This window comes from Rhea pennata, chromosome 3 (genome assembly GCF_028389875.1).
Source record: "Rhea pennata isolate bPtePen1 chromosome 3, bPtePen1.pri, whole genome shotgun sequence".
Lineage (NCBI taxonomy): Eukaryota > Metazoa > Chordata > Aves > Rheiformes > Rheidae > Rhea > Rhea pennata.
Genome location: NC_084665.1, coordinates 65,382,303 through 65,409,337, shown reverse-complemented (window position 1 = coordinate 65,409,337; position 27,035 = coordinate 65,382,303). Strand labels below are relative to the sequence as shown.

The window sequence follows — 27,035 nt, the reverse complement described above, 5'->3', positions numbered from 1 at the left end:
CCTTCTCGTGTGGTATCCTTTCACTGTATATGAGAAGAAATGAACACACTACCTATTTAAGACAGAATAAAAATGTACAGCATTCAATTACATTTCAATTGTCAGAATAGGAATACAAAACAGTCCTCCTTTCAATCTCCCTCTCTAATATTGGATTGTCACCTGTGTCAAGCATAGGCTTTTGGGAAATTCAATTTGAAGATCATGTCTTATTAGAAAGAACATCATCATGCAATAAGGTTAGCACTGTCTCTCCACCACAAATACCTCTGATGTGGTGCAGAAGACTTTCCACTGCAAGTTTTATAGATTAATAAGACATGGTGCTATACAAATGAGCATTTCTGTTATGCCCATTTAACTCTCAAGACCTTGAGTTTACCTTCAAAAGGAGGTAGAAAATCTGCCAAATCCTAGGGAGTCAATGGTGTCCAGTCCTCTCAGTTCCCTGAGGTTCTTTATTAACATCACTCTTTTGGAATCATTTAACAATCAAACGTCTACAGACAGAAGAAAACTGTCTTCCAAGACAAGAAGTGCAACTTGCCATACCCCCTTCCTTCAAGCCCCCCCGCCCCCTCTAGAACGTGATGCATTGCTGATGTATGGGAGAATCTAACCCACTTGACCAACCCACATGTAAGCATACCTTAAATGTAACTACTTTTTTTTTTAAGTTAGCAGAGGAGACACAAATCATCAGTCTCTCTCATAATGGGAACTATTATTCCTACTGACTCTATTCATAATTAAGCTCAGCTTTCTTGCACTTTTCTTTTTACTAGTTCTCTTTTGAGGAATACCTCCCCTTATTTCAATTCTTCTGATGAGATTTCTTCAAAGGCAATTCTATGACTGCACATGGTGTAACATGCAGCAGATGGCAAAATTCTAAAACAAGTTATTAAATCTACTCCCTCCATTCCCCAAACACACAGTCAATCTAGATGTGCTGATGTTTTAATGAATACAGATGCACAGTTTGAGTTTACTTCAAATCCCACTCAAGTGAATGACAGCCTTGCTATTGATTTGAAAAGGAACATAACTCGGCCTCACACCCCACACCAATTAAAGCATAGGGATTGGCTCTGCTCTGTTAAATAGTTCTCATTTTCTTTTCAAGTCCAGAAATAAAATTCTATCATAGCCATGCCATATCCTACACACTTGTTAAAGTCAGCATACCTTTCACATGGTCCTTACAGTATATTCATGCAGGGAAATAAAAGTTCTAATTTTTTCCAAGGCAAGTATGTGCCAAATATATTAGTCAATGAATTCAAAATACAAAAGTTTGAGCAAGAGATACTTATGTACCGTAAATAACAATAAATACTGCAGTTGACATTAGCAACACAGTATTTACCAATGGTTGCTACACAGCATTTTCACATACTTGGATACTAAAATCAAACTGCCCCCAAATCATTTGTCAGAGGGCAGAGTATTAAAAATATTTCTCCCTCTTTCTACACTAAAAGAGACCACATGCTAAAATCATCTGAACTTGCACAAGCCAGCTGCCAAGCAGAATGGTTCCTGTGCCACCCCCAGCTCGGTTCTGATCAGGCCACCGGATGCTCTGGGGTCTCCTATGCCGGACGGCTCCTGAGGCCACGTGTCACCTCACCACGAGGTGGGAAAGAAGCTTAAACCAAAATGTGAGCACTGTGTTCAGGTGCTACTGAGACTCACTGCAAATCATATGTATAATATCTGAACATTAGCTTTCCTCAAACTCAGCAAGAAATGGAAAGAGGGAAGGAAGGAATAGAGGGAAGGAGGAAGGAAGAAATGAAGGAAGAAAAAGAAAAGAAAGAAAAGAAAGGAAGAAAGAAAAGAAAGAAAGAAAGAAAAGAAAGAAAGAGAAAAAAGAAAGAAAAAGAGACAAAGAAAGGAAAAGGAAAAGGAAAAGGAAAAGGAAAAGAAAAGGAAAAGGAAAAGGAAAAGGAAAAGGAAAAGGGAAAGGGGAAAAGGGAGAAAGGAAAGGAAAAGGAAAAGGAAAAAGGAAAAGAAAGAAACAGAAAAAGGGAGGAAGGAAAGGAAAGGAAAGGAAAGGAAAGGAAAGGAAAGGAAAGGAAAGGAAAGGAAAGGAAAGGAAAGGAAAGGAAAGGAAAGGAAAGGAAAGGAAAGGAAAGGGAAAAGAAAAGGAAAAGGGAAAGGGAAAGGGAAAGGGAAAGGGAAAGGGAAAGGGAAAGGGAAAGGGAAAGGGAAAGGGAAAGGGAAAGGGAAAGGGAAAGGGAAAGGGAAAAGGAAAAGGGAAAGGGAAAGGGAAAAGGGAAAGGGAAAAGGGAAAGGGAAAGGGAAAAGGGAAAGGAAAAAGGGAAAGGGAAAGGGAAAAGGGAAAGGGAAAAGGGAAAGGAAAAGGGAAAGGGAAAAGGGAAAGGGAAAAGGGAAAGGGAAAAGGGAAAGGGAAAGGGAAGACCATTGGAACCTGACTTGAAGCTTTTTTCCAAAGTTGGTAAGATTCAAACCAGGGAGAACTAGAATGAAAAAAAAAAAAACTAGTGAGCTAAAACAAGCAAAGTACAACCATGTACTGTAAACTTCACGCCAATATTTCTTTATGACTGAAACTCTTTAATAATTTCTAGAATGGCTTTTCTGCTTGGTTGACCTCAAAGATTAGATAACAGCAAAAACTAAGCTTAAGATTTCAAATATCAAAGTATCTGTCTCTTGGCAAAGTATCACTCCCTGTAAAAATACATGTTTTTGATACTACTGAAACATTTGGAATAGGTCCAAGCTCTACCAACTAAGTAGCTATAAAACCACATATAACAGGAAATGAATCTATGTTATCTTCCACTGCTCTGCACTTACAAATTCCATGCAGTTTATCTTTGCTATGCAACATCATATTCATCATTATTTGGAAGCAGAAAAATTCAGACAGAACAAAGGGGAAAATGGATTTTGGTTGAAAATGGGTTAGGATCCTGGCTGGATGCAGCTGGAAATGGGTGTTTTTTTCCTCTGTGTCTACATCTGCTAGAACTGTAGGATTAAAATCTTGTTTTATTCAGATGACAATTATTTCCATATTTGCGACGTCACACAATCATTCATTCTTTGGTAAGGGTGGACATCAAAGTCACAGTCTCTCAAGAACAGCACCTTTGGTGTACCAATTTATCCAAAAGTCTTACGATCTATGAACAAACATGATTTGAAAATCACGTTAAAGCAAGAATTATACCCAAGTTTTACTTGGGTATACAAGCCAGTTTTACTGACTCCCCTGTTCTAACCACTGGGAAAATACTTCCTCCCAGAAAAGGTGTTACGTGGGTGTGCCTGGAAACATCAGAGATTCTCAAGGAACACATTATTTTTGTGGCATATACTGAAACATTTCTAAAAGTGAAAAATGACAGTTTCTTAGCCACCTATCCAAATTTAAATGGAAAAGTAGCACAATTCTTTATCGAACAGATAAAGGCCAAGTTATCATCCCTCTCTCTAAGCTTCAGGGACTGTCATTTAAAATAGGACAACAAGACAACATCACACTTTTTTTCTACTGCACGAATCATCATTACTGCACAAGTTAGCAGGTTGCCTAATAACAGGGTTCTTTCCCTTGTCCTCCCTGAGGCACTGTATTAGACAGTCACAGTATTATCTAGATCTCTGCCTTTCTGGGCTACCAGATAAACAAACAGAAGATAGCTCATGAATTTACAAAAAAAGTCTTACTGTTCTCAAGGCTTGTGTAAAGGCCTAACTGATCATTTTCATCAGTACAAAGTGAGAAGTTTCTCATTTATTATGTCATTCATGGCATTCTGTGAATATCTGAAAAGCACTTTTTTGTCAACAGCTACAGAGAAAAATATGGAACTGGCTTTGTTTTTCCATTTCTAACCGAAAAAAGAACGTATGATTTAAAATTCAGCATTAGTGACAAAGCTTCACTGACTTTGAAGGTATGTTTGGAAACTACATCAGCTATAGTAGATATGAAAAGACTTTTTTGAGAATGATTTTGTACTGCTACAGAACAAGCCACTTCTTAGAGGTCTGCCTCCCGTGAAGTTAAGAGCAAAAAAGGGAAGGGGGATTCGCAAGGCCAACCTCAGAAACCAGGATGTTAAGGTGCAGTAACCCACAGTTTAATGACTGGCAATCACAGACATAATACCAGGATCGGCATGCAACAGGACTAACAGGCCTCAGCTCTGAGGGAGGAAGAAGGAATTACTCCACACTTGCGCACGCGCGCGCACACACACACACACAGTCTTTCTCTTTTTATATACATATATATCTTTCCACAGGTGTGGCCATGGGTTTCTAAAATGAGCACTAATTTCAGGTAATTCCCTATTCAATACAGGTCACTTTTCTTTTTTTTAAAAAAAGAACATTATATGGAAAAAGATGACAGAAGAAAAACACTTAAAATAACAAATGAAAATGATGTGTGAAAAAATACGATGGATAAGTAAAGGCAGCAAGGAAAATACTACTGAGAGAGGAAGGCAAGGTAAGAAGTGAGGCTGGTACCTAGCAACAAAGTGATACACAGATTTTCTGCTAGTAGTTCCAGAATTCTGCATCTAACTCTAAAATACAGTAGGAAAATGTTAAATGATTCAAGCAGAAAACATAACCAGATAAACAACATTAAATGGAACAGAAGGTTGGAATGCCTAGCATTCAGCTGACACCCAGAAATCATACTTACATTATTCTTCTGGCAAATAATTTCCTAGGGAAAAAAAAAAAGGTGTTGATAACACTGAATAACTAGTAGGAAACATATCTGGTCAGTATGACTTGATAATATTAACATTTACAGAACACTTGACAGGAGAAGACTGGTTGGTAAAGACGTTTTCTAAGCCTGTCAAATCAATATAAATAAAGCATTGTCTCAGAGAGACCAAAAGACTATGGAACAGACTGCATACATACATACACACACACATAAAAACACACCTTATGTACTTTTTCCTAGAGGAATGCTGTCCAAAAGTTGAATATTAATACATATGTATTCATATTTTAGAAGTTAAATATAGTAAGAACCATTATGCTGTCAGCAGAAGAAACCATTACAAAGTGAGTTTTCAAGTAGTTTTATATCAACTTGCACTGAAATCCAGCAATGCATTAGCTTCTCAAATAGGCTGAATTTCATGTTGCTCTAATAAGTCTGTGGCAAAGAACGAATCTTCACAGGTTACATGTAAAATTTCAGAGAATAAGAATCCAAAGCCCACACAGATGGAAAGAGGCAGTTCTTGTACAGCAGTCTGGACTGCACAGCTCAAGCAGCTGCCTGAGAACGAGCCACTTGTAGACGCTCATCTCATTTTCAGAAGTTTTGTGAGCAACCTTAGCTATCAGCAACTGATAACCCCACTGGATTTATCAGGCAGCTACTTTACATCTCTGCCACAGGGACCACTGAACAGCCTTGTTTTCCTCACAATATTAAAAATGTAAACAGCATCAAATCAAGGCACCTCATGCTTTCCATGTTGCACATGTCAGGCTTCTACACAACAACTCTTCTTCCTGAATGAGGTGATGTGTTTCACACAGGACTGCTGCCAGCATTCAAAATAAGGGCCATTAGTATGTGTACATACATATATATGTACACATATACATGAGCATTCCATCAACAAAAGTTTATCTATATTTCTTTGCACCTCAGTTAAGCCATGTGTTGGAATTTTGTACTTCTTACATTTCCATAGCCATTTTCAGTTTTGGATTCACCACCGTTCTTATCCACAAGATCAAAACTACACTTACACAAAAGTTTAACAGTGAGGAAAAAAAAAAAAAAAAAAAAAAGCACTGAGAAAACACAATTACACTGCATGCTCCTGCATCAATTCTAGTCTAACTGCTGGCTGGAACAAGCACAGGAACATTCTGCCTCAATGATGCACAAGCATGCCCACACCACAGTTACTATGTAACTAGGAAAGGAGCCCTGCTCTCTGAAGAGACTTCACTGCCAATAATCAAAAGCTCAATTTAAAGCTGAAGGAAAGAGAAGGCAGCCTTTCAGTGGGCACTGTACTGGTAGCAACTGGGACATGCCAGCGTCACTGTGCAGGATTTGGATTCCATCGACTTCACTGGGAACCCAGCACATGACCAGTTTGCAAAGTTCAGCTCCCAAATTAGTAAGAAGTTTTCTCAGGTGCCCGAAGAAAGCTTCATGCCCTACTCCAAGTGATTTTCAGTGGGAGTCAGGTATGTAGCTCCTTATGCAGTACAATGAAATTCTACTCTGCTTTTACTGTACACCACTGTATTTGCATAACTGAATTCAATTCACAGATAGGTCTTTTGTCATAAGTAGTTCCATTTTTAGGGCTTTTATTTGTATACTTTGTGTTGCAAAAAGAAAGAAAATAATTGGATTGCTACCAGTCCAGTTAGCTGAAATTATTTGGAGGGGGATGCAGAGGAAAGAAACCGATTACTCAAGGTATTTCTCTCTCAACAGAGGGCCAAGCTGCAAGCAATTTGACAGAATCAAAAATCAAATATTGTGCACTCGCCAGAAGCAGTGGAAGCAAGGTCTCCTTGAGAAGGCAGCAATGTCCAGACTGCAGCCTGACTCACCAGGCTGTTCATTGAGATGCTTCGCTTTAGCAATGCCTAGAATTGAACTGCAGTAACATAAAGTACCTGCCAATCAGAGCTAATTATTCTGAGGGAGGGGAAGTAATTTAATTTAAAAGATTGCCATCCAAGTTGCCTGCCCTTAGCAGGATTAGCAGGAGGAAGCAAGTATCAACTCCTTGGCTGCCACAATTCACAGCCCCATAGATTATCTTAAACCATTAAGCCAGCCTATCATACTGTGAACCACGTCACTGACGAAAACGCAGAAATTTGCTTCTACCAGCTCGGCTATGGTGTGGACAATCTCCAGCATAGCAATACTGATGACACTTGAGGGAAGTAGCTGTCCCTTCTAACTCAGCAAAAGCTACCAGAGGTCATCTGGAGGCCTCATCAGGTTTGGTCAGAAAACTGTTACTCGATGCAGGAGCTAAAGCATCAGGATTATTCTACAATACCTACACACTACACCCATTTTCACATGACTGTTCTTCACCACAGCAATATACCTCATTACACACCAACCCGGTAATTCCCCTGAATGTCAAAAACATGTACTTAATTTCTCATCTGAAATTTGTCAAAGTTCTGTTTCCCTTAAAGAGCTATTTAAAGTATAGACATTTAACTGGCTAAATAGTCATCTAAATTTTCTCTTGGGAAAACTGAGTTTCTCAGAATTTCACTATGAACATATTTTCCAGGCTGCAGAACATTTCTGTCATTCTTCTGTGAACTACAAGTGACCTCTGCATTACCCATGGAAAAGAGAACCTATTTCAAGAGTTAGACAACCAGGGCTTCCCCCCCCCACACCTCCTTTTTCCATTCAGAGCTACCTTCAGCGACTGCAGAGACTCAGCATTTGTATCACAGTAGAGGATAATATTGTTAGCCATACTGAAGCTCTCTCTGACTCCCAGGTGGTAGAACAGCGAAGGCTGGCGGAATGCATCACTCATCTCCACCACAGCAATATCTGCAGAAAGAAGTGAAAAAATGTCAATACCACACATGTTAAAAAGCCAAATACCTCTAAGCAAAAATAAGTAAAAAGTATAGGTGAAAAGCTTTGATAAGATGACTGGATTTTAAGTCAGAAATAAAGATCTAGAGCGGTTTCCCCATTATAGTTATCATATTTGAATTTTAAGTATAGTCAGCAGGATATGATTTTTTTTCCCCTCATTCCTTTCCTTCTTCCTCCTTTTATTCTTTGATTGAGCCCTTCAATTCCATAGGTAAAAGAACCAAATAAAAAAGTAAAATACCATTAATCAAAAAAAAGGCAAAAAGTTCATTTTGTGCCTTAGATCACACAATCTGGTTATTCTACACATAATGATTGATGATCTTAGGGAAAATGATTATATTTGATGTGTATTTTCATTCTCTGGGCAAGTTGTTCTTAAAAACTCATGTAACACTGTGATTACATGACTGCATGACATGCAGTGTAGATGCTGCATTAGAACTTTGGAATAAATTTCTGTAAAACTGAAAGCAAGGCATAAGTAAAACTCCAGGTTAAGTTAATGAACAGATTTATTTAAATAGAAAAACTAGTGGTAGAAAAAGAAGAAGGTATGGCAGGAAGGAAGGAAAGAGGGAATGAATATCTAAAGCCATAGAAAACCCCAGATCAGAAAGAGCTTCACTGCACCAACAATTCTGTTCATAATAATTTCATGTCTATGAATAAAATTAAGCACATAGGCAAATGCTTACAGAAGGAGGAATGTAGCCTCCTGCAATTTCTCTTCAAACACGTTTTGCTTTCCCAAATTCACAACAAAGTAAAGCAAGAAGCAATTACAAAATGTTGGCAGAAATAGTTATATCATCTATTATATCAGGTAGCATCTTTCTTCTGCAGCAGTTTTGTCAGATCAAAAGAACAAAGCAAGAAAACTGACTCATCTCCACCTCTCTTGCCGATGCCCCTCTGTGTCTCCACCCAATTCACTTTTTTTCTTCTTCTCTCAAGGAGGCAGAGAAGAGAAAAACACATTTCAAAGAAATGTAGTTCTGTGAACAGTGGAACACAAAGGAAGCCTGGTTTCCAACATCTCTCCCTACTTTCTGCTTCTTGTGGATTCTTTTATGACAAAGATGACCGGTAGCAAGACAAGCTCTATAGGCAAAAGCTGATGTACCTTGAAGTTTCTCTACTGGGAATCAATCAGATTTATTCGATCTAATATGAGATTCTACCTCTAACCACAACTTTCATGTTGCCTATTTCCTTAGCCCATCTAAACCGTAATACAGATATGCAATAGAAGATCAGCTTTACAGCCATACTCTCAACTGGGAAGGCAATTAGGATGCATCTCAAACTTCCTAAAAAGTAGCACCTTTGAAGCATTTACTGTTTCATCACGTGACTGTAATTGATCTACAATCTTAGACACTGTTAAGAAGCTGGAAGGAAAGATAAGAGTCACAGGGAGACAAAGACAGACAATATTTGCATATGTAAATTTACATACTTTAGGACACAAGGCTAATGAAAGGCCATCATTGTTGTATAAAAAAAGGAATCTATTTTCTTCATAAATCAAAAATAAAATTCTATTTTTAAATTTTCATAACTTGTCTTCTAAGAATCTCCCCATCCAATTTCATATAAACATCTGAAGTGTGAATTGCACCAAACACATTTTATTGAAGTAAAAAAAGGCAGCACATCGCTCAGATCATACATACACTGACCTTCATTAATTTTAGTAAAGTAAAACATAGCAAAAGCCAAACAGAATGATGATACTGCTAATATATTTTGTTTGGGTGAAATTATGGCTTCTTGTTTATTTTCTTTAGGAAGTTGCTATAATACAAGTTCTATTTTTAACTACTATTATTCATATAAAAGTCTAATCTTGAGTAATATTAAGTCCATGGCACATTTCTGTTATACTGAGAGGGAGGAAAGCTGAGCAATTTTCCATGACTTAATTCTCAAATCCTGCAAGATAGCTTGCTCTCACTAAAGTTTCAAAATTAAGATGAAAATAGATATAATACTTACAAAACAAAATGATAACAAGTGACCAAAATTAGAATACAGAAATATTTGAGAAATCCTATGCTAAAATGTCACACTCCCAGGACTATTGAGAAGGAAGAAAATCCTTAAAAATTACTATCTGAGGTCATCTGGTCAAATACATTTAACACAATTATTAGAATATATCTGACTCGTAGGTCTTGACCTATCCCCCAAATCACAGCCAAAAAGGAAAAAAAGAATAAAGAAAAAGAAAAACAACCAAACAAAAAAACCTCCAAACCTACAACCTTGAAGCCTGGACTTAAAATAGGAGGGACAGTCCATGTCAATCAGTAAACATTTGTAAGAAAAATTATACTAAGATACTGGTATAAATTCTGTTCTGATACTTACATTTCTTCCATAACTAAGGGAGATTTCTTTCCTAGGTATTCTAAGACTTCTGTGGAATCCAGAACTTCCAGATAATCTCATCTGATAAAACAATATGCTCATTAGGATAGGTCCAACTTCTGTGAAGTTTTGCCTCTCACTCTAGCAGGTTTTTTTTTTTAAGAAAAAGATGAAGTTCATGGCTATGGTCAAAGAGATAAAAGAGATATCAGATCTCAAAAGCTAGTCTAAAGTCTGGGGTAGTCTTCCGTGGTTAGTATCACAGTCTCCAAGGGGAACAGTCCAGTTCTTACTAAGAACTCCAACAAGCCACAAAAAAGGTGTGTGCTTTGGGGACCAGATGTCTACCCAATATACCCTAAGCCAGCTCCTGAGACAGACCCATTCCTGAATATCTTCTTTCACAACATTAGGAAACAAACTCTTTCAATTAAGGGATGTATTGTGTCCTGGTATATGGACCATTGGACTGTTTAGAAGTGCTGTTCAAGCAGCAAATGGGAACTCATCATCTGGGAGAACTTTAGCTAGTCTACCCACCCTTTCTGTCTCAACATTTTGGCTGCAAAATAAAAATAGTAATTCCTATAAAGTGCCTGATCCAAAGGTGATCAAGACTCACGGTTTTCAAGGCAAATTTGACTCACATTTACATCAGGATTCTCACTACTTTAGAAGAGGCAGGATTTAGCTTATTATAAAGAATATTTTGGCCATCAGTACATAAAGCACCAGCACCAATTTATCAGGCTCTCATTTCCACCAAATTAATCTCTCTAACGGATTGCTACAGCAAAAGATGTGTTTTCCATCCGCTGGAAAACACTATTTCACAAGTGGCAAAAGAGCATTTCAGTAAAGATGGCAAAACTATCTCTATAGTGACAATGGAATAAGACACATTCATTTACCAAAGTATTTGCAGTCTGACTTTCAAGGCTTGTAAAAGAATAATTGACAGAGTGCAGGAAATCTGAGCAGAGCCCTCTCAACACTTAAGCCCTTGGTACAAAGTGCTCTGAAGGCCAGGGACTCAGAATCCACTCCAAATGCTCTTGCATATTCTCTGTGCTACCGCAGAGAAAGTCTGTTCAGACTTTGGCAGAGTGGATATTTAAGCGGGCTGAGCAAAACAGGAGCAAAAAACCAAGGAAGTGGAGTAACTGCACTTCCTGCAATCCTGCTGCTAAACCACAGGTTGCAGGAAAGGAACACAAGTTTTATCACTTACTTGGGTCTTGTACATAAGGTTAAATTTCCACTTTCTCCAGATTATGAAAGTGGAGTTGGTTACCTATCACCGATAAAAGTTAAACAAGGAAATGACACTCTTCTTTGCCTTAGATCAGAGATCTTGAGATCTATGGGTAAAAAGTCCTCTAGTATAGACCTTATGGCAAATTTTTACATCTAGCTAGTTCAAGAAGGAAAAAATAAGTCTAGTCAAAACCTTCTCCACTCTTTCCTTAATCGACTAGTGTGTCTGTATGGATGCAATGGAAACATGTGTATGACTTCAGCAAGGCTTTTGACACTGACACGGAGCCTAGAGAAGCTCAGCAAGTGTGGATTAACGGAGTGGCCAGTGAGGTGGATTGAGAACTGGCTGAAGGGCAGAGCTCAGAGGGTTGTCATCAGTGGCATGGAGTCTAGATGGAGGCCTGTGGCTAGTGGTGTCCTCCAGGGCTCAGTGCTGGGTCACATCCTGTTCAACCTCTTCATCAATGACCTGGATGAGGGGATGGAGTGCCTCCTCAGCAGGTTTGCTGATGATAACAAGCTGGGAGTGGCTGACACACCTGAGGGCTGTGCTGCCATTCGTAGAGACCTGGACAGCCTGGAGAGCTGGGCAGAGAGGAAGCTCATGAGGTTCAACAATGGCAAATGCAGAGTCCTGCACCTAGGAAAAAATAACTCTAGGCACCAGTACAAGCTGGGGGCTGACCTTCTGGACAGCAGCTCTGCAGAGAAGGACCTGGAAGTGCTGGTGGATAACAAGTTGACCACGAGCCAGCAATGTGCCCTTGTGGCCAAGAAGGCCAATGGTCTCCTGGGCTGCATTAGGAAGAGTGCTGCCAGCAGGTCATCGGAGGTGATCCTGCCCCTCTCCTCAGCCCTGGGGAGGCCTCATCTTGACCACTGTGTCCAGTTCTGGGCTCCCCACTACAAGAGAGACATGGAGCTACTGGAGAGAGTCCAGCATAGAGCTACAAAGATGATCAGAGGGCTGGAGCACCTGCCCTATGAGGAATGGCTGCGAGAGCTGGGCCTCTTCAGCCTGGGGAAGAGAAGACTGAGGGGGGATCTTATCAATGTGTACAAGTACCTGAAGGGAGGGTGTCAAGAGGATGGGGACAAACTCTTTTCAGTTGTCCCATGTGACAGGACAAGAGGCAATAGGCAGAAATTGAAGCACACGAAGTTCTGTCTGAAAATGAGGGGGAATTTCTTCCCTGTGAGAGTGACAGAGCACTGGACCAGGTTGCCCAGAGAGGTTGTGGAGTCTCCTTCTCTGCAGATCTTCAAGGCCCGCCTGGATGCAACTCTGTCTACCATGCTCTAAGTGACCCTCCTGAGCAGGGGGGTTGGACTAGATGATCTCCAGAGGTCCCTTCCAACCTTACTGATTCTACGATTCTATGAGCTTAGCTCTACCCTAGATGGCAGAAGCAACGTAATTGTAGCAACATGCAGGTCAGCAAGCTCTGGGGGTCCATTTCACAAGCCACTCTGAGCTCTACCTAACTGCTGACAGTAACCCAACTGTCTGCAACAGAACTGCCTAGTTACAGATTAGCTTGGACAACCACACGCTGCACTGCAGACATAGCAACAACCACAGAGCAGACATACTCCATGTTACTAGGCTAACTAACATCTATGCCAACTAGTTCAAAGCAGACTCATACATTCAAGAGAACAAAATACCACTATATAGAGAATCTGCCTCTGATTATATTACAAAAATAGATTGGTGTGTTGGAATTAGAGGAACTTTATTTGACCCTTCCTGCCTGAGAAGCAGTGTAAGCACAAAGTCTTGTCTCTGCAAAAACATACACTATACTTTGGCATACGTTATAACTATGTGACCAAACAATTCTCACCTGCAGTGTAAATCCACTTAGTTCTCTTCAAGCTATGTGTGCAAAGACTGAGGACTTAGCATATAAAATTGCTGCTAATTAATCTTTCTTGAGAATTGGTAAAAGCTTAAGATTATTATATGATAACAAGATCAAGAAGTGTAAATATCCATTACTACATATAAAGCACTCTTGGCTATTACCAGTGCCTTTAGTCACCAAGAAAGTGATAAATGAAATGCAGAGGCCAAAGTTCATCTCCCACTCATTTATTTAAAATATAACAGGCCAAAGAAGAATGTTTAAACAAATACTCCGAGATATTATACATGTACATCCTACTTTTGGATACTACCTGCTTACTACAAAACTGCCAGGAAGAATGAGTACAAGCAGTGCAGTTATAAAACTACTGAAAGTTTAGGCTTGCTACCATCTTCCAGTTACTCATGCTAAAAATATGACTGTTGCCTCACATTCACTGTGCAATATTTAAGGCAACATAAAACCCAAGAGCAGCAATTTCTTAGGCCAATATTTAGTTGTTTTGGGGTGGTGGTTGTTTGTTTTGTTTTTTTTTTTCCTCCTCCCACTTGAGGTTAAAAGGCATAGTAAGAAGCTCCTTTGACAAAGATACAGGCAGAAAAAGGACCTAAGACAAAATTTATTTCAGTGCAAATCTGAACATGAAATGTCTTTCATACTGCAGTAGCAATCCTCTGTTCAGCACTGTAACAAAGGTTTCAGCAAGCCATGACATTTATTATTACGTAAGCTTTCAGGAATGGACAAATGGAAGACAACCTCATCTTCTTTTTTGTAGTTCTGTATGTATGGTATCTTCTTTACCCAGAGATTGCCTGCATTAACTAGAAAACCAGCTTTGGAAATCACTACCACTTCAGCATAGCTTAGTAATTTTGGTTCAGCTGATCGAACCACAGCACTACTGAGCTGTCAGGACACTTGGAATCAGCCATATCCTGTCAAGGGCTTCTCATGTATTTGCCAGACCGGCAACGATTGATGGGAGCCAGTCAGGTGAAAACACCTATACACAGGGAGATGGATGACATCTCAGGAAACCAGTCTAGCCAAGCTAGTCCAGTGAGAGAGGCTAATCAAAAAAAGGACTTTACAAAGGTATCTCAGGGTTGGGCATGTGGAAGGAAAAGAGGGTAGTGGCTGTACGGATGAGCTAATATTGGAGAAAAAGCAAGAATCTCTGACCAATGGACAAAGCATGCTCAAGAGCATTAACAAAAGACATGCAGTGGACAGGTGTTAGTTATTTTCTACCAGACTTCCAACTTCTCTTGATTAGCTAGGGTAGAGTTATGGTTTGGGATCCTTATTTCAACTGTCTCAGGTGTCACAAACCCTAGAAGACGGGGTTAGCAAAGTAGCCATGACATCCGTGCTCTGGGAAGGGTTGTTTTTAAACTCCTGCAGTGGTTTTGGGTCAAGTAGTCTCATTTTTAAGAAATGACAGCAGATATCCTGTGTCCTTGAAGTACAAATTAGATCTTGTCTTGCAGTTTACTCAAAGGGGAGCTTCAGATTCCCAGCAGATGGGCTACAAGAAGTGTCTGATGACTGTCTCATCCTGTGCCCTATGTAGCATGAAGTGTTGAAAGAAATGATTAGGGCCTCTGACACTTACTAAAAAAAACAAGTTCATCTTGCCCACAAACTCTGGTTTTAGGCCCCATACTTCTTGAAGAGCTAAAATGAGCTGAACTTCTCTTGAATTTAAAAGCTTGACTGCTCATGCTTTCTACACCTAGACAAGCACTCATAAGCAAAAGGTGTGGTTTTACTTCAGACACATTCTTTTAACAGTTAGCTGTTACTGTTAGGGTTGGTTCTGACCCTCCCTTCCCCATGTTTCTATCAGGGTTAGTGTGGTTGATATGCAGTGAGTCAACTGAGCAAAACCTGACAGCATTTTTTTTTCTTTTTTTCTGGGCAAGAGTAGTTGCTTGCTGGATCAGTCCTCCCTTTCCACCCACACAATCACTATGTCCAACGCAGAAAAGGCAGCAGAGAGCACAGTACCTACCTCCAGGGACACAACTGAATACTCCACACTCCTACTTATAGTTGAGAGTCATATATTGTTACAGCCAGTAGGAAAATTTCATCCCTTCGTACAGACATGGATGTAGCATCCACTGATTCAGGACCCCCAGATGTAACATCATCACAGGAAGAAAAGTTCACCACAGCACGATACAACATCAAATTTAAAAAATACATATATCAACCCCTCGTCCTATTGCAGATACCTGAATTTAAACATTTGTGCCTGTATTTACAAAGACAGTGTGTGATTCAATTCAGACCCTCATGATTCTGCTCAATAACAAATCAGCTGATCAGTTAAACAACCTTTCCACTTTTAAAAACATTGATAACTGCTGAGTGGATGATGGCACAAACTTTTTGTAAGTTACTATAGATAATACAGAGAAAGAAGAGCTACTTAAGCAAAGAATGATAATTTGGCACAAGAGTAAATATAAGCTGTCCCTGATTACATTTAAACGAGAAATCACAAGAATGTTCATAACCATGATGCTCTGGAGCACCTACCTGTAGGAGCAACAACTGTAAGGAGTCTAATTGTATGAAGGTAGAGCTTGACACACGTGCACACAGGATTATACGCGCTGGCTGCCCGTGAAAGCAGAGGACTTAAGCTGATAAACCAAGCAGACTTTTCCAAGCATGATGTTTATACTCTGATGTCTAGAAGCCCTAGGCAGGATCAGGGTCCACTCTGTACTAGTTGCTGCCTTAAAAATTTTATAGGCAATAAGAAGGTGCAACAACTGAGACTCTGATCAGAAGGTATATGAAAAGGAAGCTTTAAAGTAATTATTAAAAGAAAAAAATCTGATGTGAACTGGCTATAAAGTTCAGATAGCAATTTCATCAGCCCTTCTACTAACTATTGTTCAAACTATGGCTACTGAAGCAGATAAAAACAATAGTTTTACCAAATGTTTAACTGATAAATGGCATTTGCTCTGCCATCACACAGGCACATTAAATAACTTGCAGAGAGTTTCTCCTGCAATGCCTCAAGGTACTTCTTAGACCTGTACAAATCGATTTCTGTTGCAGCTAAGTGGCTCAGATCATTCTCATAAAAGCAAGCTCATGACTTTATGAAGCAGAACCATCCAGATAAGGAGGAGAAAAATCCCCAGATGATTACAGTTTCTTCTAAAATCAGAGTCTCCATGTGACATCCTGGCCTTGTTGACTGCAACACACTTTTTTTTTGTGTGTGTGTGTGTGCCATCCTGAGTGTGAAGGAAATAGCACCTCTTGATTCTACAATCCAATGTTGATGGGAGCAAAACAGAGGCCACTTACTGAAATAGAACAGCAGAAACAGACAACTAGCTGGCAACGCAAAGGAAGATCACACAGATGTTAGATGAACGGATGATGGTGGCCGGGGCGACAGCAGTGAGAGGTAGGAAAGAACAAAGGAGATGACAAACCTAAAGAGGTTTGTTCCCCTAAAGAGGGGAGTGTGTAAGAACTAATGCAGCGGCTACCTGACGAAATCTAAACGACTATCCCAGTGATCTGAAGAAGGTACAACAGTACATAAAGGGTTATTGCTGAAGAAAGTAAATCAGAGAAGAAGAAAACAGACTGAAAAAATCAGTGTACCCTGGTCCAAAAACAAATCATGTGACATTATCACACGATTACAACCCCCAACAATTAAAAAAACAAAAAAAATCCCTCAGCCTGATGCACGTAGGAGGAACTCAGAATTAGGCAAGAATAAAAGATGACAAGCAAACAAAAAGCCATGAATTTAAAAATAACCTCAGTATGTTCAGGTTCACTACATCTGTATCAATTCCAGTGAAAAAGACTTTCTAGTCCCAAGAATACTAATAAGTGTTATCACATTTTTTTGTATTAGAAAATAGTCAGCACTCAGACAGTTAACTAACACACGCTCAAGCCTTCAGCTGAGCTGCTGTGCAGCTAGTAGGTTTCAGGACCCTATACCAAACATTCACGAATTTTAAGCAATCCAGGTACATTTGCATCTAATTGGCCAAATACTGAGTTCAAACAAATCAGCAGCACAACAATAGAAAGATTCAAGAAAAACAAAGAAAGCTACAGTAACTTAATACTTCTACTTTTAGAAAATGTGTCCAGAGGGCCCACATTACTGCAGACTTTTTTAATATAGACTGAAGCGCTCCTTCAGCCTAGACAAGTTCTTAAAAACAGACATGATGTATGGTAGCTGTGTGATTTTTTAAGATCTAAGACCTAAATTTAAGACCTAAGAAAGGAAGGAGAGATTCTTCCTTCCCTGGAAAAGTGACTGTGACTACTCAGGAAGAAAGTACTTGCAGGATCACAGGTGTGCCAAGAGAAGAGTTCAAAGAAGCAAGGCCAGAATCCTATGAAGAGGAAACAGCCAGGCCTCAGAGATGATTGAAAGAAAATTTCCTATGGTCCAAAATAAATATAGAGAGTTTGTTACAACTCCAAAGGCAGCAAGCTTGTTAAAATCATACCAGGAAAAAATGATCCATCCTGAGGATGCAATGGGCAGGAGGGAAGTTCATTATAAGCTCTTTTTAATTCTATTTTGCATGCCCTGAGTGATCTAAAGTTTTCTCCACCTAGTAACAGAAGTATCGTAATTTTCATGCCAGTAAAATACAGCTATTTTGGTTTATATCATGGTATATTTGGCTTCCTCAGGGAGCCCACTATGATGAGAAGGCCTAGGCAGATCCACCTCCAAGTTCCACAACCAACTCAGGGTTTCATTATAACAGCTAAAGGGATCAGATCAAGCTCTGTTTAACTCAGTCTCCTCTCTCTGAGAAGCAAGCAGTCAATGTAAAGGTCATAAGAATAGGGCAAATAAAGAGTGACCTTTCTCAGTATACCCTGAGAGCTTCCAACAATTCACATTTGAGAGATATTTTCATAAAACTCTTGATCTAATTCAGAATTTCAACAGCAGCAACTAATTTAGTCTTCACTATTGTGTGCATAATTAGAGTTGATTTTCTTCACATATACTACTTTGCATTCACCATTACTGAACTTGAACTGCCCTGCAACTGCCCATCTGCTCAGTACCATAAGACCCTTCCGCTATTCTTCACAATGAATCTTAGTTTTGACAAGCCTGAATATAATCAAACATCTCCACCACACTGTTCATCACAGAAGTCTCTTCGTCAGAAGAGAGAGAGTCACGAACCCTCTGAAAAGCCCAGAACAAAAAGAAACTACAAAGCAATCCTTTCATCAGCATATTTCCCTAATGGAAAAATTGTGATTTTTTTTCTTTCTTCATTGTGAAAACGGATCTTCTATTCTTCACCATTCACTCCTTCAGCTGAATTATTTCTTAAAGATCTTATCTCTGTTAATTTTTATGCTTGTCTCTTTAAGAGTTTCTGGTAAGGGATCTTGTCAAAAACCTTCTGGGCATCCGAATACATTATTTTACATGGATCGCCCTTCTCTGCACACTCACAAAGAAAGATTTCAGTATTTTGAAGCCTAATTTCCCTCTATAAACTGCAATGTCAGCTCTTACCTACTGCAGGGTTTTATCCATGTGTCTACGGAATGTATTCTTTATTTATATTTTCAGCTCATTTGTCTTACTGGTTTTGCATTATCATCTCCCCTTCCTATGGTGCCAACACCAGCTGAAGTCAGAAGTCACAGACTATAATTAATAGCTCAGCATTTTTCACTTGGAGCTCCTTCAGAACTTTCAGATGATCATTATATGCTTCCTACAATTTGTTACTATTTGTTTTATCAGCTTGTTCTAAAAACCTTTTCTCCTGCAATTTAAATATGAGGCAATTCCTCAATTTCCCTTCAAAGAAAGCTTCCATAAGGAAAGCTATCTCTTTCTCAAGTCTTCCTTTTACGACTTGATTGCACAGGATTCCTACATGGCTCCCTGTTGCTGAAGCACTTGAGAAAGTTTTTATCTGTAGCTGTCTCCAGTAAGTATTCCTCAAAATCTTTTGAGAGCCATCTTATTAAGTCTTACATTTAATTTTCTATAGTTCTTTCTTTTCCCCCCTTGTTACCCCATTGGAATGTAAGTTCTATTTTCAAAGAGGATCATTCCATTCTGTTATCTTTTTAACAAGGTCATATTCTGTGGATTACTTCAAAATTTCTTTTGGTAAGTAGCATGTATTTTCTGGGAGGATATAAAGGAAAAAAAATCCTTAGTTTGCCTCTATGCTATCTAAAAGCTTTTACTCTTTCTAGTTGGTCCATTCAATTTCTTATCAGCTAACCTACTCATTTTTGTGCAAGTTCTAGTGAAAATGTGATCTGCACCAAAGATGAAGCCAAGTCAAACTAAAAGGCCAAGCCAGACTGAGGCAGACAGTGTGGACTCATCTGAGGAAGGTCAGAACTCTGCCTGTTAAACTCACAGCCTGTTGAGAAAGAATTCAGAAGAGATGTTTCTAATCCAAAGATGTAGAATCTTTTCTCATATCATTATTTTCAGGTCCTGGGAGTTAACATTTCCCAATCCAGTGACAGCAGAACTAGTTTTAACATGAAAGATTCATTAGCAGTGATCACAGATGTAAAAATAAATACATAACATTTTAAGAATATGATGAACAGTAGTTGGAATGTCAGTACAAAGGATCTTCCCAGGCTTCTGAAAATTTGGAAGCAGAAGCATTCTAAGACATGTAAACAAACATGTTCGTTAAATATCTTCACTTACTTTAGAAGATATTTCTATCCTAAGGCAAAAATATCTTTCATACATAATACGGTATTCGAAAATTTTAGGCCCAAAGCCCAAACCTTAATTGAAGGTACGGAACACATCTACTTTGTCTGGTTCTTACTACCCTTCCCCCAAAATCTCTACATTATGACACATTCATTACAGTGTTCAATGTTTTCCCAGGAATAGAAAGACATCAGTCTGAGAAGACAGAACTCCCAAGGGCTTAGGAGTCTCACACACTGTGTTATCTATAGAAAACACTATCATTGCTTAAAAGTGCACAGATCTTTGCTCATTAGGTTTGACCCAAAAAGGAGTACATTCCCAGTAGCTCTACTATTCATGTTGTGTTAAAAGATTGACCTGAGAATCTCACATAAATTGTCTGATTGTAGCTATTAAGTTGTCAATACACTGAGTTGCTTAAACTTAAGGATTCAGGAGTTCAAATTGCTACTTTACTGCACTCTTTTCGCAGTTTGTTCTTCAACACTTAAACTTCAAGTCTTGTAAAAATACACTTTTTTTTTTTCTTTAAAGGGTAAGAATATTTACTAGTGCTTAATCGTGCAGGTTAACAAACTGCAGTGCCACGTTAAGTGACATCTCATAAGGATCCATGTGAGGTGATATCTACATTAGCGACTTGCAGATGAATATCCCATCAATTTGCGCAGTACTCTAAATGAGAGGAGTGCAAGAATCAACCTGATAAGTTACTCCAAAGTAAGACTAACAAAATTCAGTAAATGTGAGCATTTATTATTCTCTATGCTTAGCGATGCTGAAATAAAATGGATAGCTGTCTGGGGACTGCTCTAGTAGTGGCTGGAGGTAGATTCTGTAAGTAGTAGCAGTCACCGAATGAATGAACCAGCAGCATAGATTCCTACAAAACAATATAGTGTTACATACTGCATGATGGAGAGTTTTATGAGACACACACATTATCCTCCTCCACCTGGCACTCCTGAGGCATCAGATGAAATGTGCACAATCTAGAGCATAACTGAAAGAAGATATCCAGAAGAAAATCCAATATATCCAGAAAAAAAAAATGGATATAACAAGAGTCATAAGGGTTTTAAGGAGGAATGATGGAAGAATCTGGAGTTGTTTAGTTTGAGGGGAAAAACATTACAGGATATATCATACGTAACTTCTTACTTTACATGCATCTTCAGTGTAAGAAGTTGCTGCCAAGCAGAATAGCAATTAATTTTATATGTGTTCATTGAAGGCAGAAAAAAAAACAGGTCTAAATACAAAATTACTTGATGTTAAAACATTTAATTAAATTGCATGGGTTTTTTTTATTAATATTTCTTAGAATACCTTGACTTCCAAAATAAAGCAGAATTAGGATAGATTTGGGGGAAAGACAGTTTAACTTTAAAGGCAACTGTGTCCACTCAGGATTTAGGAAAGCTGAAGACACACTGTTACTGGAAATTTCCAATAACAGATTGTATTTCTCAGGAAGAAAATTGTATACCTGATCCAACTCTGGAGCCCAAGGTGGATTAGTGACTTCACATAACCACTGCTAACTGTGTTCTTCTATGATTTGCAATGCTCTTTTTGTATTTGCAGGCAGAGAGCACAGTACACTATTCTTGTTTAACAAAAACGTACTCTACTGTTGTTTCTGACTTCATGCTATTAGCATGCTAACTTTTTGTATTTTCTCCATGTACAAAAATGCATAACAACTTAATTATTTTTTAATGAAACCAAACAGGAATGTTTTTATGCCAATATCTACATTGTAAATATCGTAAACAGTTTATGTACATGTCCGTTCTAGTATATATGAAAATATGTATCAGAGGAGCTTTCACAAAATACAGCAATTAATATTTACAATAAAGAAGCACACAAACCACTTCATCAGCTCAAAACTCATTTAATTTACTCTTTCCAAGAGAAGACTGTTATCTGGAATGGATGCGTGAAAACAGGTAGAGAGACCTCTTTTCAAATTTCTGTGAAATTAAAAGTGAAAATGAGAAATGTGCTCTGCCCATGATCAATCGCAGTGTGACTGATTACAGAATCAAAGAACACTTAAGATCGGAAGGGACCTCTGGAGATCATCTAGTCCAAGCCCCTTGCTCAAGCAGGGTCACACAGATCACACTGCACAGGATCGCGTCCAGGCGGCTTTGAGTATCTCCAGCGAAAAAGACTCCGCAGCCTCTCTGGGCAACCTGTGCCAGTGCTCTGTCACTCTCACAGTAAAGAAGTTCTTCCTCATGTTCAGGCAGAACTTCCTGTGTTCCAGTTTGTGCCCATTGCCTCTTGTCTTGTCGCTTGGCACCACTGAAAAGAGTCTAGCCCCATCCTCTTGACACCCTTCCTTTAGGTACTCGTAGACATTGCTGAGATCCCCCCTCAGTCTTCTCTTCCCCAGGCTGAAGAGGCCCAGCTCTCGCAGCCTCTTCTCGTAGGGCAGATGCTCCAGCCCTCTGATCATCTTCATAGCCCTACGCTGGACTCTCTCCAGTAGCTCCATGTCTCTCTTGTAGTGGGGAGCCCAGAACTGGACACAGTAGTCGAGATGAGGCCTCCCCAGGGCTGAGGAGAGGGGCAGGATCACCTCCGATGACCTGCTGGCAGCACTCTTCCTAATGCAGCCCAGGAGACCATTGGCCTTCTTGGCCACAAGGGCACATTGCTGGCTCGTGGTCAACTTGTTGTCCACCAGCACTCCCAGGTCCTTCTCTGCAGAGCTGCTCTCCAGCAGGTCAGCTCCCAGCCTGTACTGGTGCATGGGATTATTCCACCCTAGGTGCAAGACTCTGCACTTGCCCTTGTTGAACCTCATGAGCTTCCTCTCTGCCCAGCTCTCCAGGCTGTCCAGGTTTCTCCGAATGGCAGCACAGCCCTCAGGTGTGTCAGCCACTCCTCCCAGTTTGGTATCATCAGCAAACTTGCTGAGGAGGCACTCTGTCCCTTCATCCAGGTCACCGATGAATAAGCTGAACAATGTTGGACCCAGCACTGAGCCCTGGGGAACTCCACTAGCCACAGGCCTCCAACTACACTCTGCACCACTGAGCACAACCCTCCGAGCTCTGCCTTTCAGCCAGTTCTCAATCCACCTCACTGGCCACTCACCTAACCTGCACTTCCTGAGCTTGCTTAGGAGGATGTCATGGGAGACAGCATCGGAAGCCTTCCAGAAGTAGACGACATCCACCGCTCTCCCCCATCTACCCAGCCAGTCAGTCCATCAGAGGAGGCTATCAGATTGGTTAAGCAGGCTTTCCTCTTGGTGAATCCATGCTGACTATTCCTTATCACCTTCTTTTCCTCCACACGCTTAGAGATGACATCCAGAATGAGCTGCTCCATCACCTTTGCGGGGACGGAGGTGAGGCTGACTGGCCTGTAGTCTCCTGGGTCCTCCTTCTTGCCCCTTCTGAAGACTGGAGTAGCACTGTCTTTCTCCCAGTCCTCAGGCACCTCACCTGTTCTCCATGACCTTTCAAAGATGGTGGAGAGTGGCCTAGCAACAACATCTGCCAGCTCCCTCAGCACTCCTGGGTGCATGTTATCAGGGCCCACGGATTTGTGGATGTCAAGTTTGCCTAGAAGATCTCTGACCTGGTCTTCCTCGACCAAAGGAAAGTCTTCCTTTCTCCAGACCCTCAGGCTCTGGGGTTCCTGAAGACTGGCCTTAGCAGTAAAGATTGAAGCAAAGAAGGCATCCAGTAACTCTGCCTTCTCTGTATCCTTCGTCACCAGGGCCCTCACCCCATTCATCGTGGGCCCACATTTTCCCTAGTCTTCCTCTTGCTACTGATGTATTTCAAGAAGGCCTTCTTGTTGTCCTTGACATCCCTTGCCACATTTAATTCCAAATGGACCTTAGCCTTTCTCATCGCATCCTTGCATACTCTGACAGCATTCCCATATTCTTCCCAAGTGACCTATCACTTCTTCCACATTCTGTGCTTCCCTCTTGAGTTTTGCCAAGAGCTCTTTGCTCATCCGTGCAGGTCTCCTGTCCTCTTTGCTTAACTTTTTACTCATAGGGATGCACCACTCTTTATCTTGGACAAAGTGATGCTTGAGTACTAACCAGCTCTCTTGGACCCCCCTTCCTTCTAGGGCCCTAACACATGGGATTCCTCCAAGTAGTGTTCATTTAGTTTCATGGTGAGGTAGGTCAGGGAGCTGACCTGACTGCTAAAAATAATTAATTCTTTCTTTCTTTCTTAGCTTTCAAGCTGAGTAAGTTCTCTGAACTGATGGAATGTGTTTCAGCATGTATTCCTGAGGACAGACCAGACATGGGACTGCAACAATCTGAGTTTAGATTGCCTAAAGGTGTGGTTTCATGTTATTCTTGTTCCTATCTAGTTGTGGATTGCTTCATACCCTTTCCTCTATCAGTAAGTGTGGCTAAGGAGTATATTTCACGTTGATTGTGCTAGCTGTTTGTGCTTTCAACGTGGTATTTTTCACAATCTTTCAGTTTTTGTGTAAACTTGAAAACATTGTTTGGATTTTACTCTGAATTGGAACAGAAACTTCAGGACATCCCAACAACTCGAAGTTTAAAGATTCTGCGTCTCTGCTAGCTGATTGAACAGTGCTGCAGAACATCCATGGCTACCAGGACTCCTATGTTTTTAGTATGTGATCTCAAGTGATTGCTTGTAGTTTTGGAGCATTCCCAGCAGGCAGCTTGAAGGCAGTCATCTGAGAGTAGGAGAGCTTAATATAGTTCTGGGCTTTTCTATGCCACTTGTTCCTCATGCAAGAATGTGGTGTGGGGCATGTTCAATCAATTAGTGTTGATTTGCTGGTTTCCTAGCTTAGGCATAGTAAATGTGTTTGCTTAAAAGAGATTTGAGGCTTACATTGAGAGCTGAAGACCTGCAGAGTTGCTGTGCCATATGTATCCCATGGAGATGGGTTAAAGCTATTGCATCTGTCAGTAACTGCTTCCAAATTCAGGTTTCTCTTCAGTAACTTCTAAGTATAATGAATGGCAATGAGGGGCTATTGCAAATTTTAGGCCTCAGTAGTGATCAAGGGAATAATCTGTTAATATGTTGCTCATAGGAAAAAAAAAAAAGGACTTTCCAAAATTCTTTATAGAACTACATAGCCAGTAGAACATTTGAATGTGATTTCCAGTACATATCATAAATTACTTTGTCTCTACACATAACATATAAAAAATCATGGCTTATATAATGTAAAGATTTTTTGTTTCCCTTTTAGTTAGGATTAAATCCAAAACATTTGGATTTAAAGTCCAACTGTAAGGTGTAACTGAGAGAGTAGCTGTCTGTTCCTATTTTGATGAAAGATCTAATATTTTTCAGTGATTAATTTTGACATATTGTGATTTTTTGAGTTACTACTGTTATATTGGAAAACTTTGTAATACGCCCTCAGTTTGGAAAATGAAGAAGCTTGACTGTGAAAGAAATAAATGATGTTTCAGGAGCTTAATTTGGACAAATGTTATTGTAAAAACTTATGTTTAGTAGTGAAGAATTGGTTCCTGATTTCATGGTTTAATGTGCTGGCCCTTGTAGCCATGTATATTTTGAAAAATCTCACCATTTGTGGAAGTGAAAGACAGGGTACTCTACTGAAAATGAAAATGTGAGTAGGTGGTGGTTGTCACCTTGTTTTTTCCCAGAATCCCTCTGATGTTTCTTAATTCTAAATGATTTCCTTTCTCCAGTGTTTTATTTAGAAGTTTAAGAGGAGGCTGAAGCATGGGAATTCATAGGTTAATATTTTGCAAATCAAAACTGAAATACATTTCTTACCAGCTGTGTCAGTTGTTTAGTTCATGTAAAGCTGAGTATCTATTTCATTAGCAATTATTTGAAGACTTGCATCTGTGTAGCTTTCCTATTCACATCAGAAACAATGTTGTAGTAATTGTTTTAGAAAAAAAGACAAATGTTAAAAATTATTTATTTTTAGTGTTAATGACTGTTATCATACCAGTTCATCACTTGAACTTGTATGGGGCTTGAAGCTTAAGGCGAATCTTGCAGTTAGATTTTGCGTACTGAGCTATTTTAGTTAACTGGTACCAGGCCACTTAGAATATTAATTGACTTCCAGAAATTATTTGGGATGGAAACATTTATATTTATCTTTCACAGAAAGTAGAGAAGGAATAAAAATGTAAGCTAACTAAATACTTGCTAAATATGCAAATGATGGTTCACAGCATTTTGGGGTCTGCTAACCTGTGCTAGTCATCAAACTTTCATTTGGACCACTGATTTAGCCAGCTGGAATTGATGAATTCGTAAGTTTCTTTTGGTGTAATCCCCTGGGTTCAGCTGTGGGCTGGTTAGGTCAGCATGTGTTTGTATTTTCATACAGAGAGTTGCAATGCAGTAAGTCAAAGTTATTCTTTTTATGATAAAATTGAATTGAATGAGAATGAAGTCATAGGTATTAGAGGCTACTTGGAGTAGCAGACTTGCTTATCAGACCTGTTTAATCTAGTTTTGCAGCAATTACCAGCCTTCATGTTGAGTGTTAAGAATTTAGCTCAGATGAGTCATATCCGTTTTCTGTTATGGGATGCAGTAAGTGCAGTTACTTGTGAAGCTGGATAGTCAGTGCTATCTTAGTGACAGATGGTGTGGTGGTGAGAGCAGTAGTAATTTTAGACATGTAGTATTTTCTAGTGAAATTCAATATATCGGTTTACTAATTAACAGTTACGTCTCAGGAAGTTTTCAATATAAAAATTCAGGAGATTAAATGCTAAGTCAATTTTTTGTCCACAAGTATGCATTTAATTTTTTATTGGTAGTGCAACCAGAATAAAGTTTTTTTTCCCTGTTTTTACTTAAATAAGAAGAGAAATAAATCTTCCTCTCTCCTCCCTTCTGATACCTCTCTACACCATTCAGCTGCCCTCATGTTTCATGTCTGTTAGAGGTATGTGACTTGTGTTCTGCTTGACTAAAGCAAGGAAACATATGTCAAATTCTGGAAATAATCTTAGCCTTGATCTGTCTGTAAAGACATACAACTGAATAAAGGAAGAGCTGCATGAGTGTGCGTGCGTGTGTATGTGTTTCTAACAAACCTGTTGTGCTGCCAGTTTCAGACATCCAATAATTGTGCACTAGCAGCATAAATTAAAAGCTGG

The 27,035-nt window shown here is 39.6% G+C and overlaps 1 protein-coding gene across 1 annotated transcript in view; it reads right to left on the bottom strand.

The window, feature by feature from the left end:
- The window catches only part of MAP3K5 (mitogen-activated protein kinase kinase kinase 5), a 109,422-nt gene that overhangs the window by 64,328 nt on the left and 18,059 nt on the right, over positions 1–27,035 (bottom strand). Inside the window, exons 2-3 of the mRNA XM_062572493.1 lie at positions 7,443–7,582; positions 4,697–4,720 (exon numbers count right to left, since the gene is read on the bottom strand). Of these exons, the coding sequence (XP_062428477.1) occupies positions 4,697–4,720; positions 7,443–7,582 (164 nt within the window). The remainder of the gene's footprint in view (positions 1–4,696; positions 4,721–7,442; positions 7,583–27,035) is intronic.